The sequence below is a fragment of the Brienomyrus brachyistius genome, chromosome 13 (assembly GCF_023856365.1).
Source record: "Brienomyrus brachyistius isolate T26 chromosome 13, BBRACH_0.4, whole genome shotgun sequence".
NCBI classification, from domain to species: Eukaryota; Metazoa; Chordata; class Actinopteri; order Osteoglossiformes; family Mormyridae; genus Brienomyrus; species Brienomyrus brachyistius.
In genome coordinates, this window is record NC_064545.1 from 15,151,170 (window position 1) to 15,168,044 (window position 16,875).

The following is a 16,875-nucleotide window of genomic DNA, read 5'->3' on the forward strand; positions in this document are numbered from 1 at the left end:
CACAAGTGTGCAACAATATGTGAACAACCAAGAATTTAAATTATCCATCCATTTTCTGAAACCACTTGTCGTATTCAGGGTCGTGGGGCGTCCAGAGCCTATCCTACAGGCGTAAGGCAGGGGACACCCCAGGAAGGGGCGCCAACCCATCATAGGGAGTACACACACCTGTACACCTACGAGCAATTTGGTAACTAATGAACCTCAGCATATTTTTGGAATAGTATAGCACTGTACATGTAATACATTTCCAACCTAGCTGTGCTTCTGCCGCAGGAAATGATGTCGTTTCTCAGGCTCAGTTCCAGTTTCAAATTACTGAGTCAGCAAAATGACTATCTAGGGGGTTGGGGGTAAACTGTGCCAAGCAAGCAGGGGGTGGGATAGGCTTGCTGGTGGATCAATTTGCAGACCACATTTAATATGTCTAACTATTTGATTTTTTCCTGAGGTTGGGGGGGGGGGGGGGAGGGGAGCTGGTCTGTCACTTCCTCTTGCAGCTGCAATCTTGAATACATGGAGGCATGCTATCTAATTAACATGTGTAACAGGATTACCTGTTAAAAAGCCAAGACCGAAAGGAATAGTCTATGCTATCTGTACAACTGCGGGCAGAAGGCAGACAACTAGAGAAATCAAAGAAACAGAAACCTTTTTTAAAAAAACTTGTAAAGTTATGACATTGTTCATAGAGTCAACTGTTTATGAAACTGTAGAAATTTTGCTCAGATTGTTTATATCCATTTACATTTTAAAATCATGCATAAATACATAAATCTACTAAATTTTGTTTATGACATTTTTACACAAACCAGTCGCATTCATGCTATTATCCAATAAGCTGTTAAATTACATTTTTGTCTTTTTATCATTTGCTGAAACAGCAGGCTTATTGAGATCATTTACCTAATCCTGGAATAAGAACCTTGTCATTTGTTAACTAATGCTTATCGTATGGCTTACAGTTTTACAACTGGATATTCAGATACAGATAAGATACTTCTATGAATGCCAACAACCTTCAAATGACAGCATTCATGGTTTTAATCACTGCACGACTTTGCTCCTGTAGTCCAATGTAGGCTGTTTTTCAATCATCAGAAGTTGTTAGAAAATAGCACATAGATCTTGCTTCTACCCACAAATTAAGGTTAGTTTTATCTTTATTTTCTATGAACATGCTTTGCGTGCTGTACAATACTCTAGGACAAATCACCTAACTTTAGGATACATCATGCAATTGTTGAGGGAATATAAACTTTTTAGTCAGTGTTACGAAACCCATGGCCAGAATTTGGTTGACAGAAGCCGACAAATATGTGAGTACTCCTGGAAAACCTTATCCATACATCAACCAACCGGTATCGCATAACCTCACCAGCGTCACAGGGGAGGGGGTGCCTGGAGTCTGTCCCAGGCAGCACAGGATGCGGAGTTGGGGTACAGCCAGAATGGCCCATTGCAGGGCACTGGAACTAGTGCATAGGGCACAAAAATGGGGTTTACCTTGGACGGCAGCCTAACCTGAGCAAAGAGTGAAGGAGGGGCTCAGTATCTACCATTGAACATGGACAAAGAGTGAAGGAGTGGCTCAGTATCTAGCATTGGACATGGGCAAAGAGTGAAGGAGTGGCTCAAAGGGATGATCAACAACACATCTGGGTCAAGGTTTATGTGAAAGCGAGCTGTTACAGCACTTTGCATTGTGCACAAGAGAAGTTTTCCTGTATTTACAGACCGAATGGCAGCGCAAGTCTCTTCCTCCATCTGCATAGCAGCGTGTTTGTTACTTCTGAGCTCATCCTTCGTAGAGGCTGATGGTGAGAGTAACGTTTGAAATGCACCCATGTGGACGATCCCTGCTGATCTGCTCGCTCTTTTCTGCAGGATCCCTGCTGATCCGCTCGCTCTTTTCTGCAGGATCCCTGCTGATCCGCTCGCTCTTTTCTGCAGGATCCCTGCTGATCCGCTCGCTCTTTTCTGCAGGATCCCTGCTGATCCGTTCTTTCTTTTGCAGTGTACCAGCTGTACCCCATAAAATCAGGCATCCCATATCCTGCAGTTCATCCTTGATTTGACGTTCGTTTAGGTTTCTTATGTTACTTTATAACTTAATGAGGTTGTAATAGTTAACTGCTTTTTGTGAGTCGCGAACAGACCGTGTCGTACATGTGAGAAATTCAGCAAATATGATATGATTATAGATAATTTTCCTATTGATCATGGCAGGCTACGCGTCATATTAAACCTTTCATATTGTCATTTTAGTACATCCTCTAATCTTGAATAACTGACAAACCGGCACATATTTCCCCTTTGGAAAGGATGGTTTATTTCTGTAGGCAGGTCTCCTTCATGTAGCGTTTGGTAATGCCGGCCTGAATGTTCTCTTGTGCTCTTTCACTATGTGAAATATTAACTTGCAGGGCCAGTGGTTTCCACCAAATATGGGACTTTGAAGGGTAAATACCTGAAGGTGAAGGGCACAGAGAGAGTGGTGCACACCTACCTGGCTGTGCCGTTTGCTAAACCACCACTGGGGTCTTTGCGGCTGGCCCCTCCTCAGCCCCCTGCAGCATGGGAGGGAGAGCTTGATGCCACCCAACAGCCATACCTGTGAGCGCCAGTCGGCTCTCTGTGCCTTTTGTATTCTGGCCTTTTCTCTTTTTATTTTCCTTGCTAAATGCTGCAAATGCATTTCAGGTGTATCCAAGACAGAGAGTTTATCATTTCATTGCTGAAAAATACTTCAATGGACATGGAAGTTCCAGAAGTCTCAGAAGACTGTCTATATCTCAACATATATACTCCAGTTAAACCCACAGAAGGCACAGAATTACCAGTATGTCTATCAACCTGACTAACCAGTGAAACGTTTTACTTTGTAACAGAGCAGTTATATTTTATGTCAATAGTTTTTAATTGATCACCTGCAATAGTTCCATAACATCAGTTCCTGGCTGGTAAGGCTGTGCCGTCCCGTACTAGGTCATGGTGTGGATCCATGGAGGCGGATTTTTGTTGGCTGGAGCATCCGTGTTTGATGGCTCTGCTCTGGCCGCCTACGAGAACGTGGTGGTGGTGCTCATCCAGTATCGTCTGGGACTTCTTGGTTTTTTCAGGTGGGCTTTAAGTCAGAGATAAGTATGTCAATGTACACCTTGGTGGACAAAATATCAGTCTTTGACACTGGAGCCAGTTTGAATAGCAAATACACTAAATGTGTTGGTTTTTATAGTTTTTTAAACCTGATTTGGAAGCCGGAGTGGATTAAAATCCGGCCCTGTTAACGGGGGGGGGGGGGGTAATGAGGGACCATACAATGTGAGCGGGGGGGTGGGCCACCATTCACCCATGGACCTGGCAAGTCCAGCTGTGGTTGGAAGGGAGTTGGAAGACGCCCTAGTATGTGTGAATGTGTGAGCTGTGGAGCTGGAAGACGCCCTGGTATATGTGAATGTCTGAGCTGTATCCCACAGCACGGGGGATGAACATGCCCCGGGAAACATCGGACTTCTCGACCAGGTGGCTGCACTGCAGTGGGTCCAGGAGAATATCCAGAGTTTTGGGGGAGACCCCAAATCTGTGACCATCTTTGGAGAGTCAGCGGGTGGTGTTAGTGTGTCCCTGCAGGTGGGAATCTCCAGCACAATCGATTTGTGTGTACAGTCATGTAATTAAGCTGTGTTCAAATGCCCATATGCGAACAGCACAGTGACAGGTTGGGGCACAGGTTGGGGCACAGTGCTGTCAGCATATGGGAACCGATGGGTGGGCACACATATATATACAGGCAAACATTCATAGCAACTTAACACAGACACACACACACACACACACACACACACATACACACACATAAGCAACCACTTCCACCCTTTTTTGTGTGCCTGGTAAATCAGCATCCGGCTTGGTGACGCTCCTGCCTGTCAGCTCGCTTCTGCCTGTCAGCTCACTCCTGCCTGTCAGCTCGCTCCTGCCTGTCAGCTCACTCCTGCCTGTCAGCTCGCTTCTGCTTGTCAGCTCACTCCTGCCTGTCAGCTCGCTCCTGCCTGTCAGCTCACTCCTGCCTGTCAGCTCGCTACTGCCTGTCAGCTCACTCCTGCCTGTCAGCTCGCTCCTGTCTGTCAGCTCACTCCTGCCTGTCAGCTCGCTCCTGCCTGTCAGCTCACTCCTGCCTGTCAGCTCGCTCCTGCCTGTCAGCTCGCTCCTGCCTGTCAGCTCGCTCCTGCCTGTCAGCTCACTCCTGCCTGTCAGCTCACTCTTGCCTGTCAGCTCACTCCTGCCTGTCAGCTCGCTCCTGCTTGTGTCTGCTGACAGACGCTGTCTCCACTGTCTGCTGGCCTGTTCCACCGTGTCATCGCTGAAAGCGGAACTGCAAGAATGACGATGCTTTTAAATTCCAACCCCCTCCCCGTGGCTCAGGTATGTCAAACATCACTCTATCACTCTTATTTTATGGCTGTGGTTAATATTATAATACTTCTGTTATTTGATGGCTGAATCTTTTTGATAGCTTGGATTAGATATGTCTTGTTGAAGACTCTGTGTTGACATCATCTTTACAGTGTTGAGCTGTAGATCTTTTATCCCCCCATCCCATTCACATCAATGCCCTGTTCCTGATCTTTAGCTGCTGGCTAACATGTCAGGCTGTGACATCAGTAGCCCAAAGCAGATTGTAGACTGCATTATGCAAAAGTCTGAAGAGGACCTCATAAAGCTGCAGGAGCAGGTGGGATATACTGAGCATGCTTACATCACCACCCCCCCCCCCCCCCCCCCCCCCCCCCCAAGGGTTACTGGTAGATGGTATAGTAAATGATTTAATAACCTGCTTCTTTTTTCACATTGAAAAGGCTAAAACGATCAGCTGTGGAATAACCGTAGATGGAGTGTTCCTTCCCAAGCCTGTGGAGGAGATCTTCCGGACGCAGGGGTTCCACAAAGTTCCATTCATGACAGGTGTAACCAACCAGGAGTTTGGCTGGACCCTGGCAAATGTGAGTCATACCCCTGTACATGTATTTTGTAAATATTCTGGTGCTTCTTCCAAGTGAACGAAATGATGCTGTCTTCCCACAGTACCTGGGTCCTGCAGGCTGGGAGAAGGGCTTGGATCGGGAACAGATCCTACCTTTTCTGTCTTTCCTGTACCCTGAGGTAAAATATCAGTGTTAGGTCTAATTGATATATTTTCTTTTTCTAGATTTTCCTTTTGGTGGATAAATAACAATAGATTAACAATTATCAACAAAAGTCTCATTTAAAATACAGCTGCATGTTAACACAACTGCATTAAGTAAAATGTGGTTGCGTGTGGGTTAGGGTGCAGATCAGTGGATGAATGAGCTGATCGTTGATGAGTACCTGAGAACTTCCAAAGACAGGAGTACCAATCGGGACCTCTGGCTGGAACTGATGGGAGATGTAATGTTTGCCATTCCTGCCATCGAATCGGCCAATTTTCACAGAGGTGAAGCACTTGACCGGATGATTACTGGCACTGACATCATTCACATAATTTAAAACCTTGGCAGACTGTGTAAGCTAGTGTTTCACAGATATTATGGGATGTATCAGTTCAGTAGGCACCCCACAATAGTGTTTCATAAAGACAAAGACAATTCAGTATTTGTGGGGGCGGGGAACAGGTGGGGGGGACACTGCAGCTAACTGTCAGGAAATTGGGGCCTCCCAGATGCTGGAGTGCCTGTCTACTTGTACGAGTTCCAGCACGCTCCCAGCCTGCTCCGGGACAGGAGGCCGAACTTCATCAAGTCTGACCATGGAGACGACCTCTTCTTCGTGTTTGGGGCCCCCTTCTGTCAGGGGCACATACATTTCTCAGGTAAGGTCAAGTGGAAATTAATAGCTGTGATCTGGATTATGTTAGTCATTTATATTTGACTGTATATTTGATTAGAAATGTCTGGGACCGATAAGTATGTTCATAGACTCAGCTCTGCTTTATTGTCCCACACAGGCACATTAACTGAGGAGGAGGAGCAGCTATCCAAAGCAGTAATGGCCTACTTTGGTAACTTTGCTCGAACTGGGTAAGGAACATACAGTGTATGTATCATGCTCTCACCCCATAATGAGCAGCACTTCTAAAGGGTACTTCACCAAATCTGATAATTTTACATCATCCCTCATGTACACTCCAGTGGAATAGAACAATTTAGTGATACATTATTATAGGGACACTGGACAGTTTTGGCATGAGACATGAGACACTGGCACACATGATGGCACAATTTCAGGTGGGAGCAGGTTTTGGGGTCAGAGCCTAGGGACAGTCGGTGTCCAAGTGTCACTGCGGCACTCGGGGTTACGTTTTGTGGTCAGAGCCCAGGGGGTAGCGGGTGCCCAAGTGCCACTGCGGCGGTCGGAGTTAAGTTTTGGGGTCAGAGCCCTGGGGCAGCGGGTGCCCAAGTGCCACTGCGGCGGTCGGGGTTAAGTTTTGGGGTCAGAGCCCTGGGGCAGCGGGTGCCCAAGTGCCACTGCGGCGGTCGGGGTTAGGGTCCTTTGCTTAAAGAATTTGTAGGAATCTGTTTTTAAAACCGGATAATGGAATGTAATAGTTGAAAATTTGTTATAAAATTACTTTGTACTGTTTACTTTGATTAAATTATGTAAGTAGAAATGCATGCAGCAGGTATCACTGTAATCCAGAAAAATACTGATTATTTGCAGAGTAATTTACCTCATTTGACTTCCATTAGAAACTGGAACAGAATTGTGTTTGGGTAACAAAGAACCAGTGTTTGGTTCTAGCAGCCTGTAATTTAATAGACAGGACAGAGGACATAGTTATTTACTGAACAAATATGAACATAGTTGCCTTTCAGGATCTGTTTATTTTGTATTGTGAAATAATTATCTACAAATCCTAACTAAATGGCACAGATAAGGGTGCAGGGACTTGCCTGCCCTAGACTGAGCAGAGACCTGCGTATTTCTGCACTGTCCCCTTCACCCGGCAGCCGCCACTTTCACTCGGCTACTAAGCTACAGTATGGCCTCAAAAATGTCACTCAGGCATGTTTTTTTCTCTTCACAAAAGAGCAGCTCCCCCAGATGGTGAAAAAAGACCCTGTAAATAGTCACATACTTAAAGGTCTGACTTTAACTGAAGACTTCAGTTAAGTGCAGTGTGTGTTTAATCTGCCCTTTAGGTCTCCCAATGGAGATGATCTCGTTCCCTGGCCAGAGTATGGACAGAGTGAGGAGTACCTGGAAATAGGGTTAAAGATCAGGACTGGACGACGCCTCAAAGCAAACCGCTACACGTTCCTGACCAAGACACTCCCAGAAAAGATCAGAGTTCAGTGGGAGCAGAAAGATCATGGCGAGCTGTAAGGCTCTTAACAAGCAGCAGGGGGCAGCACTGTATCCACCAAGGCCTATTCAGGGTCATTTCCAGACTAATACATTTAAATAATAAAACCTGATAAAGAAAATGTTCATAGTATTTGTAAAAAATTACTAAAGGAGTTTCTCCTTAAATTAAAAAAAACTTGGCAATCCAGTCGGACACTAGACCATTTCTGAGGCACGGAGAACCTGCTTACATTACATCACAGCCAGAAACAGACAAAGACATTGTTGCATTTCTGCTTTTTATTGAGAACAGAAAAGTAAAGCTTTAATGTCCCTGAAATCTAGAGGGAGGGGTTTAACAATAAAAAAGACACACGATGGAAAAAGAGTGACGTGGGAGTTTGTGACCCTCCAGCAAAAGCACAGTGATTATAAAGATATAATGAGCAAAGCCGGATTAAAATGGAGCTCACATGTTGTTACATGAATCTTTTAGGACCAATATATTCGTCTTATTGTATTTGCTTTTCATGCCAAGTCTTGTTTTGTAAATGTTAAATGTTAAGCATTTGCATGCTTAATTTGACGAAATACAAAAGGTTAATCCATTAAATTGAGTTATTCTGATGAGACATTCAGTGCCCCACGTAAAAAGTGCACTTAGAGACGGAAGAACTAAAAAGCAGAGGCCTGACCACATGAGCTACGCATCACCACACACACCTCGCCTAATAAGTCAGTAAATAAGCTTCATTTGCCCCGCTGGCGTTTTTACCCCCCTAAAAAGCACAATCGGCACATTGCTAGTGTTCCACTGCAGGCCCGATTTGTCCCATGTTGCGCTCATTAACACTGTCATTAACACTGTAATTCGGTGCTTCTGTCTAACGGGGATGTGATGCAGTGTCCGGGGTAGATGCAGGGAGTGCTGAAAGCAGACTGCCAGCACTTAGAAAGAGGACCAGCCCACAGACTGCATCTGCTGCAGACCTCACTAGCCCCGAGCTCCATGCTGGCTACAGGGCAGGACAAAGCTTTCTATAAAGCCAGTTTGCACGGGGATCACAGCGGAGTCCTAGAGCCCCGCTAGAGAGGAGCTTTGGCCGTCCAACGAACAGGAGCAACGAGGAGGGGGGGTCAGTTCACAGGATGCTGAACCTGAGGACAGAGGATCCCAATCTCTGGCAGAGAAACAGTGCTGCTTTAGCAGAGAGTTCACTTCCGCCTGGCCTGATGGAGCACAGCTGCATGTAAGGCTTTCAGAACAAAGGGGGTCGCAAAAAATGGCAACGGTAAATTAAAAGTCAATCCCAAGAAGAGGATAAAAAAATTCTGAGAAGGAAGTCGGAAAGGAAGCCTGTTTATCCGTCGATCCAATTTTAACAGGCACCCTCTCGTCGGTTACTGATGTTGTTAGTAAAATCATGGGGGCACATGGCCATTTGCAGACCACCTCATCTCTTCATTTGCTCACAGTCGCATCAGATCCATTGGTTTATGGGTGCACATTAGAAATTCTGCACTTGCAGACTGGTATAAGTGATATAGTTATAGCATTATAATATCAGCTTATCACTCCTGGAGTACGGTCAAATTATACATCTTGGTTAAAAATTTGAGGTACATGCCATTGAATTCTTTGCCGGGATTTTGGCAATTTACTGTTAAAATACTTGCAGGGAAGCAATAAAAGAATCTTGCTGGACATTTTTACTCTTTTGGAGGTAATGTGGTTTGGACAGCAGTCCAGACCACATAAACGTGTGTGGGTACATATGCTATCAAAGAGGGAACGTATGAGCAGAGGTCTGCATGATGGAAATGAAAGAGACCTGAATGAGCAGAGGCCTGCATGATGTTATGAAGGAGACCTGTATGCACTGAGGTCTGCATGATGTTATGAAGGAGACCTGTATGCACTGAGGTCTGCATGATGTTATGAAGGAGACCTGTATGCACTGAGGTCTGCATGATGTTATGAAGGAGACCTGTATGGACCGAGGTCTGCATGATGTTATGAAGGAGACCTGTATGCACTGAGGTCTGCATGATGTTATGAAGGAGACCTGTATGGACCGAGGTCTGCATGATGTTATGAAGGAGACCTGTATGCACTGAGGTCTGCATGATGTTATGGAGGAGACCTGTATGCACGAAGGTCTGCATATTATGGAGGAGACCTGTATGCACCGAGGTCTGCATGATGTTATGGAGGAGACCTGTATGCACCGAGGTCTGCATGATGTTATGGAGGAGACCTGTATGCACCGAGGTCTGCATGATGTTATGGAGGAGACCTGTATGCACCGAGGTCTGCATGATGTTATGGAGGAGACCTGTATGCACTGAGGTCTGCATGATGTTATGGAGGAGACCTGTATGAACCAAGGTCTGCATGACGTTATGGAGGAGACCTGTATGCACTGAAGTCCACATGATGTTTTGGAGGAGACCTGTATGAACCAAGGTCTGCATGATGTTATGGAGGAGACCTGTATGCACTGAGGTCTGCATGATGTTATGGAGGAGACCTGCATGAACCAAGGTCTGCATGATGTTATGGAGAAGACCTGTATGCACTGAAGTCCACATGATGTTATGGAGGAGACCTGTATGCACTGAAGTCCACATGATGTTATGAAGGAGACCTGTATGCACTGAGGTGTGCATGATGTTATGGAGGAGACCTGTATGCACTGAGGTCTGCATGATGTTATGGAGGAGACCTGTATGCACCAAGGTCTGTATGATGTTATGGAGGAGACCTGTATGCACTGAAGTCCACATGATGTTATGGAGGAGACCTGTATGCACTGAGGTGTGCATGTTGTTATAGAGGTGATATGCATGAGCGGAAGTCTTCAAACTGTCAGGGAGGTAACAGGTATTGAGTAATGGTCTGCATTTTCTCTGGCATGTGAGATGAATGAGCGGATGTCTTCTTATTGTAAGGGAGGTGACAGGTATGAGTGAGGGTCTGCATGCTTTCATGGAGCTATGAGTCTGCATGCTTTGGATGTGGTGAAGGGATATAGCCAGAGGTCAGGAAGTCCAGGACTGCATGCTGCGCAGCATGTCTTCGAAGCGTTCCATGGAAGGGGCCTGCGCGTAAGGGAGGCTGTCCGTCAGGCGGCTGTAGAGGCTGAACGACTTCAGCTCCAGCCAGATGAAGCCGAAGCGATCATCATCAAACAGGACGAACAGGCCGGGTGTGCGCTCTGGACTTGTAAAGCCATGTCCTGCGATCAGGCCTGTGCCGTAGAAACTGCAACAGGGAAGCATCCACTGGTTGATAAGGTCATCCCAGCCCATCAGCAATCAGTTAATTAATAAACTCAGGAGGAAAAAGTGTAGCTCACCAAATCTTGCAGGTTCGAGGGTACACTTCATTACGGGCCATGACTCCAAGCGGCAGCACGAAGTTCTGTCGTTCTTGGGGCGCGCCGGCCGGTGGGACCTCTGACCCCTGAGCTGAGGCACCTGACATCTGCTCTTCTTTGCCACCGGCCCCAAGTTCCACATCCAGGCTGGACGGGTCAGAGGGAGAATCATGCAGCACCTGCTCGTGGACTGCCAACACCAGCCGGGACAGTTCATCCATGCTCCACTGGGACTCCAGGTCGGGAAGGTGCACCGGACGGCTCAAGTCCACATCTAGCGTCAGCTGGCCAGCTGGCACATTGGGGTCACCCTGAAGGAGGTGACAGGGGATGAGAAGAGAACACCCCCCGCTGAAAGGCAGGCATCTGTCATGGAACGACGACACTCACAGTGAGCTTGGTTCCCCGGGCCCATGGGCCGTGGAAGCTGAGCATGACAATCTCCAGGCCGTGGCTGCCGTAGGTGCCCTTGAAGAGGCCAGGCTGCAGGAGATCACTGGGCTGCCGCGGCGGGAGGTAGATTCGCCGGTACGTTAGGCAGTTGCTGTCAGACAGAATGGAGATGCCAGCACTGAGACGGCCACACAAAACATGATGACCTTATGGTATTTTGCTGCATTTGATTTAGTGGCCTGGTAACAATCACTTTCAAATGTGAAACTCATACTCTGGGTTCAAAAGAATTGAAAGTCATGCAACATGTGGTGCAAAGAGGGGCCCAGTCAGAGGCACTGCCATTGGCCGCCGCCAGTGATGTAATGCCGTAAACCTACTCGTATTGGCTGGTGTAGATGAACTTCATGAGGATGAGCTCCTGCATGTGCTCATGGAAGATGTCCTCCAGTGTCCGCCCCCACTCCTCCTCCAGCCAAGTGCGAAACTCCTAAACGCAGTAAAGACATACAGACATATACAGCTATTCAGATCAACAGGGAAATTCACACACTGCAGGTTACATGCAAACTCTCTCACTGCATTCATGTCTAGTATTTTTGCAAAGTTTCTAACTGACTGCCACCTTTGCCAACTTCAAGTTCTGGTTCCCAAACAGAACTGAAACAAAACAAAAGTTAGGAACCCGGCTGTGGGTCAGCACACCCAGTAACCAGTGAGCGCTTCAGTCTGACGGGGGGCCACACTCGTTCGTACCTCCTGGCGCCCCCCCGGCATGCGATGATGGTCTGTCTGGTTGCACTTGGTGGAGAACTCATCCTTCTTCACTGTCTGCAGGGAGGGAATGTCACAGTCAGCCTCACTGGCAGCGAACTGCAAACACCAGAGCTTCCCAGCATCCTTTGCTTAAAGTCCAAGGACTAGATGCCAATCTATCCATGTCTATCCTTGGCCAATCTATCCTTGGATGCCTCACGTTTCATTTGCTGGTGTCCCAAGAAAAAAAAGTGGCCATTTCGGCATACGGTCTTCAACACTGGGGTCAAGGTAGCAGAAATGGGGGTTGAGGAAATGTGGTAACAATACAAGTCTTACTCATTTGTAAGGATATTCAACAACCCCCCTAGAACAGTAATTCTCAAACTATGGTATGCATACTGCTGGTACACTAGCTCCCTCTAGTGGTACATTGAGGACCCTCCTTTTACGACATCAGTCAAAACGATGGTATGCAGAGAGCTTTATATGTTCTGAGTTGGAATGCACTGTTAGCTGCTGTGGAGCCTTCTGCCATAGAATAACCACCTGCATCGTGCTGGATCTTGGACGCTTCCTTCTTTAGGTGTGGTATGCCGCTACTGCAGGACAGCTGGCTGCTTTAATGTCATCCCGAGGTCTTTGAGCGAAGGATGTGTTCGGCCCCCCACCTTTGACGGATGTTTCTGATGGGCCCCATACCGGAGGGGCTCACACGGGCTCTCCACCGCCCCCTCACCTGTATGTCTCCCCTGTGAGGGCCTCGGTGTCCATACATGCACTCTACGGCCGCCTTGTCCTCCCCCAGCATGCGGATGCGGAAGAGTGGGCGTCGCCGCATGGGGTCCTCCACGCGGGGGTCGTGCGGGGGCAGGTACATCCAGCCGATGATGAACAGGCCGTCCACCTGAGAGAAACGGGGGCTGCAGTTAGCTCCCTCGCCTCGCATCTTTTAGTCCTTCCTGGTTTGTCATCTTTATCTGCCAGCTCACCCTCTACCCCCCCCTCCAGGGAAGAGCGCAGCGACTCTGACACAGTAAATTGGAAACGATCAATTGTGCACATCATGAGGACAAATGGAAGTGTGCCAGGACGTTCTGTGGGTGCTGGGCTGGGGTTGTCGTGCGCGCATGTGGGAGTGAAAGGCGAGAGTGCAGCTACGTACCACCACGTTGAGAAGCCCCCCATAGGGGCCGATGTCTGGCTGCCAAAGGCCCAGGACGTGTCTGTACGGGTGCAGAACTGAAATAAACACAATCAGAGTCCAGCCTGAGACACACAGGAGCATCTTCAGAGAGCTCTGCTCATTCCAGTCCTCCCAGTTACTCCATTAATAAATCACATATTTCATTCTTTCCCCAAAAATAAAAACCGCCTCTCCTTAATAAAGCTCTTTATGTCATTTTAACTAAAATTGACTTAAATGGTATGATAATTAACATGTACACAGATCAACCCCCCCCCCCCCATGGACTGATTTTTAGGACCCGCTGGTGCAGAGAACAGATATCTGTGATACGTAGTTGATGGGATGCAGGCAGGAGGCTGAATGATCCAGAGTGCTGAGAATGGAGCAGAGTTTAATGGCCAGAATATCATCCTGAATGCAATGAGATAAAAGAAAATGGGAAACACAAGAGCTGCCCTGAACGCCCCCTGCTGGCTCCTAAGCAGACAACAGGGGCAGGACAGCCTTCCGGCCTGGGAGTCACCAGCGGGATCCGGAGCAGCACTGGCAATAAAGACGCACCCACATTGGATCCTGCAGCCACTGTGGCATAACAATGTGCCTCTAGGCAGCTCAGGGGCCTCAGTTTCACAGCAGAGCATTAGAAGCAGTGGTTTCCGTAATTGCCCAAATAGCGCTATAAGTGGATTATTACCTTGGATTATTTCTCTAAATAAGGTTATCACTGCTGAAGGCAACTGTTTTCATTCCAAATAAACCTGATACTCTTACCTCAATAATTTGGAGAAAGGCACAGTTATAAATAGAACATTTAATTAACTGCTAATTGAACCAATAAATCCAGGAAAATGGGTTGGAACCAGCAGAATGCAGCGCTCTCAGCCGTCTGAATCATCTTCGGTGCAGCAAAAGTACAACATCCAAATTAGTTCTCTCTTTTCCCTCTGAGGTGTCAACTTCACAGCCTGCTGTTCTGAGTGGATCGCACATTGCAGATGCAAGTGTATGCGAGTATATGCAAGTGCTGCGTGTGTTCAACACCACGCGTACGCATGTGCAGCTGTCACTGCACGTGTTAATGCCATGCATATGTGCCACAAATGGTGAAGTGAACATGTTACAGCCACACCTGCGCACAACATACAGTTTCAGTGTGTTACAGCGCAGCGCTTGGTGAGTGAACGTCTCATTCACATACTGCAAAAATTCGAGAGGGTGCCGTCTTTGCAAGCACGTGCGTACATACTGCGCGAGTATAATTTCCGATAGTCTGCTCGCTCGCAATCGGGAAGCACTTTAACATAGCGTCTGGATGCCACTGACGGTTGGACACCTGGACAAGTACAGTACATGAGGAACAAAGAAGGACTCCCACAAACCGCAGGGCAGGTATTGCACCAAGAACACAGATGTATGGGTGCAAATGCTGATCGTCCCGCCGTAAGGGCTGGGGGTGAGGAACACATCAGCGAGTTGCACCAGCTAAGCATAAGTTCGATCGTAGCCTGCGGTGGACGTAACCTGCACCTACGTTCGAGATTACGAACTACTAAAGAAATCGGTTGCACAACGCAAATAGATTCAGTGTATGATTTAAGGAACGCTTTACACCCAACCTTACGATCAAACTTAGGCTTAGCTGGCGAAATCCACTGCAGGGCTTTAAGATGACAGTAAAAAGAACAAAGAAGGAGGTGTTTGCACTGAGGATAACGCCTCTGAGCAGGGCGATGTGGACATGGGACTCACGTCTAGTGTACAGCTCCCAACTGGACACGCCCACTTGCTCCATCATGCACGGGTCCCCCTTCAAGCCAAATTCTGCGAAAGAGGAAGGAGGTGAGATCTTTCTCCACATGCCTCTGACACACCCTTACCAGGAAAGCTGAAAATCAGGCTGTGGACCAGATCCTAATTACTATCGGTTAATTATTAAATGCATATCACAAATGTTATACCTTTAATTGCACTGTTACCCAAGTGTGCTTGAGTCAAAGCGGTCCAAAGATTTTTAATGAGGCAAACAATTAGCCCTGTTTATTAAGATCTTACTTTAAACAGAACTGTACTACGTACAATCTCTCATACAGCATATCTTTATATATGTTTATATGATGCACACTGAAGAAACACAATATATTAACAACTTTATACTCTAAATGAACAAGGCAGCAGTGACAATAAAATTCACAAGCAATTGTCAATGGACAAAATTAATAATATATTATTATATGACATTTCCAAAGCTAAACACCCCCTTCATTTCAACTGGAAGTTGGTTATTAAATTTGCAGTTTTGAATCTTCTCTGGCAGTTAATTCAGCAGCAGCAAATTAAGCGGTGAAAGCCAGGAAGCCTCGACTTAACAAGGAAGGAGCATGACGGTCTGAAAATCTGAACATGTTTGCGTCTAAAGACCACTAGCCGCCCCCCCACCACACACACACACATCGAACTTTTCTCCCTAGGACAATATTTGCATTTTATAATCGGCATAATGCACTATCAACGTCAGAGAACTGATTCAAATTGTTGCAGCAGGAACAGTCTGCGAACAGCGAGACATTTGATGTGATATCTCATCATAATGTCATCTGCATTAAAGAATATACTCTGAATCATTTCAGACTGTGCAGTATGTGTTGACCCCAGTACTGTTACCAAAGGAACCTTTCTACATGACCCCCTATACGCCAAAGGGCATTTTTACAGATAAACTTTGCATTTAAGGGAAAATTACTCCAGTTGTGGTTTATCTAAATGTTATTTTCCAGTTAACCGTTTTAATACGGCGTTGCGAATCCGTTTAGCTTAATCTAGGATCAATTTAAAGAAATCTCCATTAACTGAGTGACAAAAATGCTGGTAAATGCACCGACGATTCCTCTCCAGCATTTGAAAGATCGCGTTGGCGCAGGCTGTCACCGGCGTCACTGCGAAAGCCTGCCCGCCGGCTTGGTGCTGCACCCTGACGGCTCCCTAGAATCAACACCATGACCATGAGGCGCGGACAGTGCTGATCCTGGCAATCACAGTGATCGATGATTGTAATGTCAGATATATCGCTTACCTTCCATGCATCGCCGTCTCCAGATAGTTTCAGTATTAAGGATCTGTCTGAATTTCTTGCAAACTAGTGCCAAGTTGGGCAACGCCGTGCCGGGGAGCAAGCCGAAGATCTCCACAAGAAGCTCAGGCGGAAGCTCCACCAAGGACTGCGAATTAGGCTGCCGGCCGGAGCCGCTGCTACCAACGCGGGGTCTGTCGGCGTCCGCACCGGTGAAGACGGTGCCCAAGTCACCTACAGCAGCAGCAGGCCCCGATGCGGAGAGCCGTGTGTCCGGAGGGCTAGCGGCAGCCTCCGCCTGTGTACTGCACACGATCCGTTCTTCTTCTTCTTCGTCCATATCAGAATCGCTGTCCTGATCCTGCTGACTGTGCCGCTGTCGCCGCCTGCACCTCCGCGACTGTCCCACTCCGCAGAGCCTGGCACACGCCGCCATCCGTAGTCATCAAAGGGGCAATATTACATCATTGCAACCGCTTTAAGTACGACTACAGCCCCGATTATAGCTCTTGCCCTTTCCGTGCCCGGGTGTAGACCCGAGGCGCAGCCGTTATCCGCGTACGTCAGGTCATACAGGGAGGTGCTCACGGGGAGCGGTCTAGCTGACGTCACTGTCCGCTTCTCTGAATGCGTAACAACCGGGGGATGATGACTAATCCCGCCGGCACGGGATTCTTAATAATGTCTTATGCAATTAATGCAGTTAAAATGTACCAGGGGGTCACGTCCAAAGACACGAAAACAGATAACCTAACATTCTGACT

The 16,875-nt window shown here is 47.3% G+C and overlaps 3 protein-coding genes across 68 annotated transcripts; 1 reads left to right on the top strand and 2 right to left on the bottom strand.

Annotated features, from left to right (window-relative positions):
• The first annotated feature begins 1,592 nt into the window (after positions 1-1,592).
• Positions 1,593-7,466, top strand: ces2b (carboxylesterase 2b). Its single transcript, XM_048972522.1, has 13 exons — positions 1,593-1,820; positions 2,427-2,616; positions 2,704-2,842; positions 2,989-3,122; positions 3,480-3,633; positions 4,321-4,425; positions 4,634-4,735; positions 4,860-5,003; positions 5,086-5,163; positions 5,329-5,476; positions 5,702-5,851; positions 5,987-6,059; positions 7,182-7,466. The coding sequence occupies exons 1-13, from the start codon at positions 1,742-1,744 to the stop codon at positions 7,363-7,365; spliced, it is 1,680 nt and encodes a 559-aa protein (XP_048828479.1). The 5' UTR covers positions 1,593-1,741; the 3' UTR covers positions 7,366-7,466.
• Positions 7,467-7,608: 142 nt separating this feature from the next.
• On the bottom strand, positions 7,609-10,335 carry LOC125706062 (uncharacterized). Of its 17 annotated transcripts, none has more exons than XM_048972540.1 (3): positions 9,872-10,335; positions 9,599-9,676; positions 7,609-9,445 (listed from the first exon to the last, which is right to left on the bottom strand). In XM_048972540.1, the coding sequence occupies exons 1-3, from the start codon at positions 10,333-10,335 to the stop codon at positions 9,037-9,039; spliced, it is 951 nt and encodes a 316-aa protein (XP_048828497.1). In that variant the 3' UTR covers positions 7,609-9,036. The 17 variants fall into 17 exon arrangements, with proteins under 17 accessions (XP_048828497.1, XP_048828498.1, XP_048828489.1 ...); XM_048972541.1 differs by having other exon boundaries at positions 7,609-9,250; positions 9,716-10,335; XM_048972532.1 differs by having other exon boundaries at positions 9,716-10,335.
• On the bottom strand, positions 7,609-16,692 carry fbxo31 (F-box protein 31). Of its 50 annotated transcripts, none has more exons than XR_007381877.1 (12): positions 16,115-16,692; positions 14,794-14,865; positions 14,291-14,377; positions 13,021-13,097; positions 12,595-12,762; positions 11,856-11,930; positions 11,480-11,589; positions 11,097-11,250; positions 10,686-11,017; positions 10,131-10,591; positions 9,936-9,974; positions 7,609-9,470 (listed from the first exon to the last, which is right to left on the bottom strand). XR_007381877.1 is itself a non-coding variant. In XM_048972517.1 (10 exons), the coding sequence occupies exons 1-10, from the start codon at positions 16,545-16,547 to the stop codon at positions 10,369-10,371; spliced, it is 1,731 nt and encodes a 576-aa protein (XP_048828474.1). In that variant the 5' UTR covers positions 16,548-16,692; the 3' UTR covers positions 7,609-10,368. The 50 variants fall into 50 exon arrangements, 2 of the variants coding, with proteins under 2 accessions (XP_048828474.1, XP_048828478.1); XR_007381865.1 differs by having other exon boundaries at positions 7,609-9,662; XR_007381856.1 differs by having other exon boundaries at positions 7,609-9,701.
• Positions 16,693-16,875: the final 183 nt, after the last annotated feature.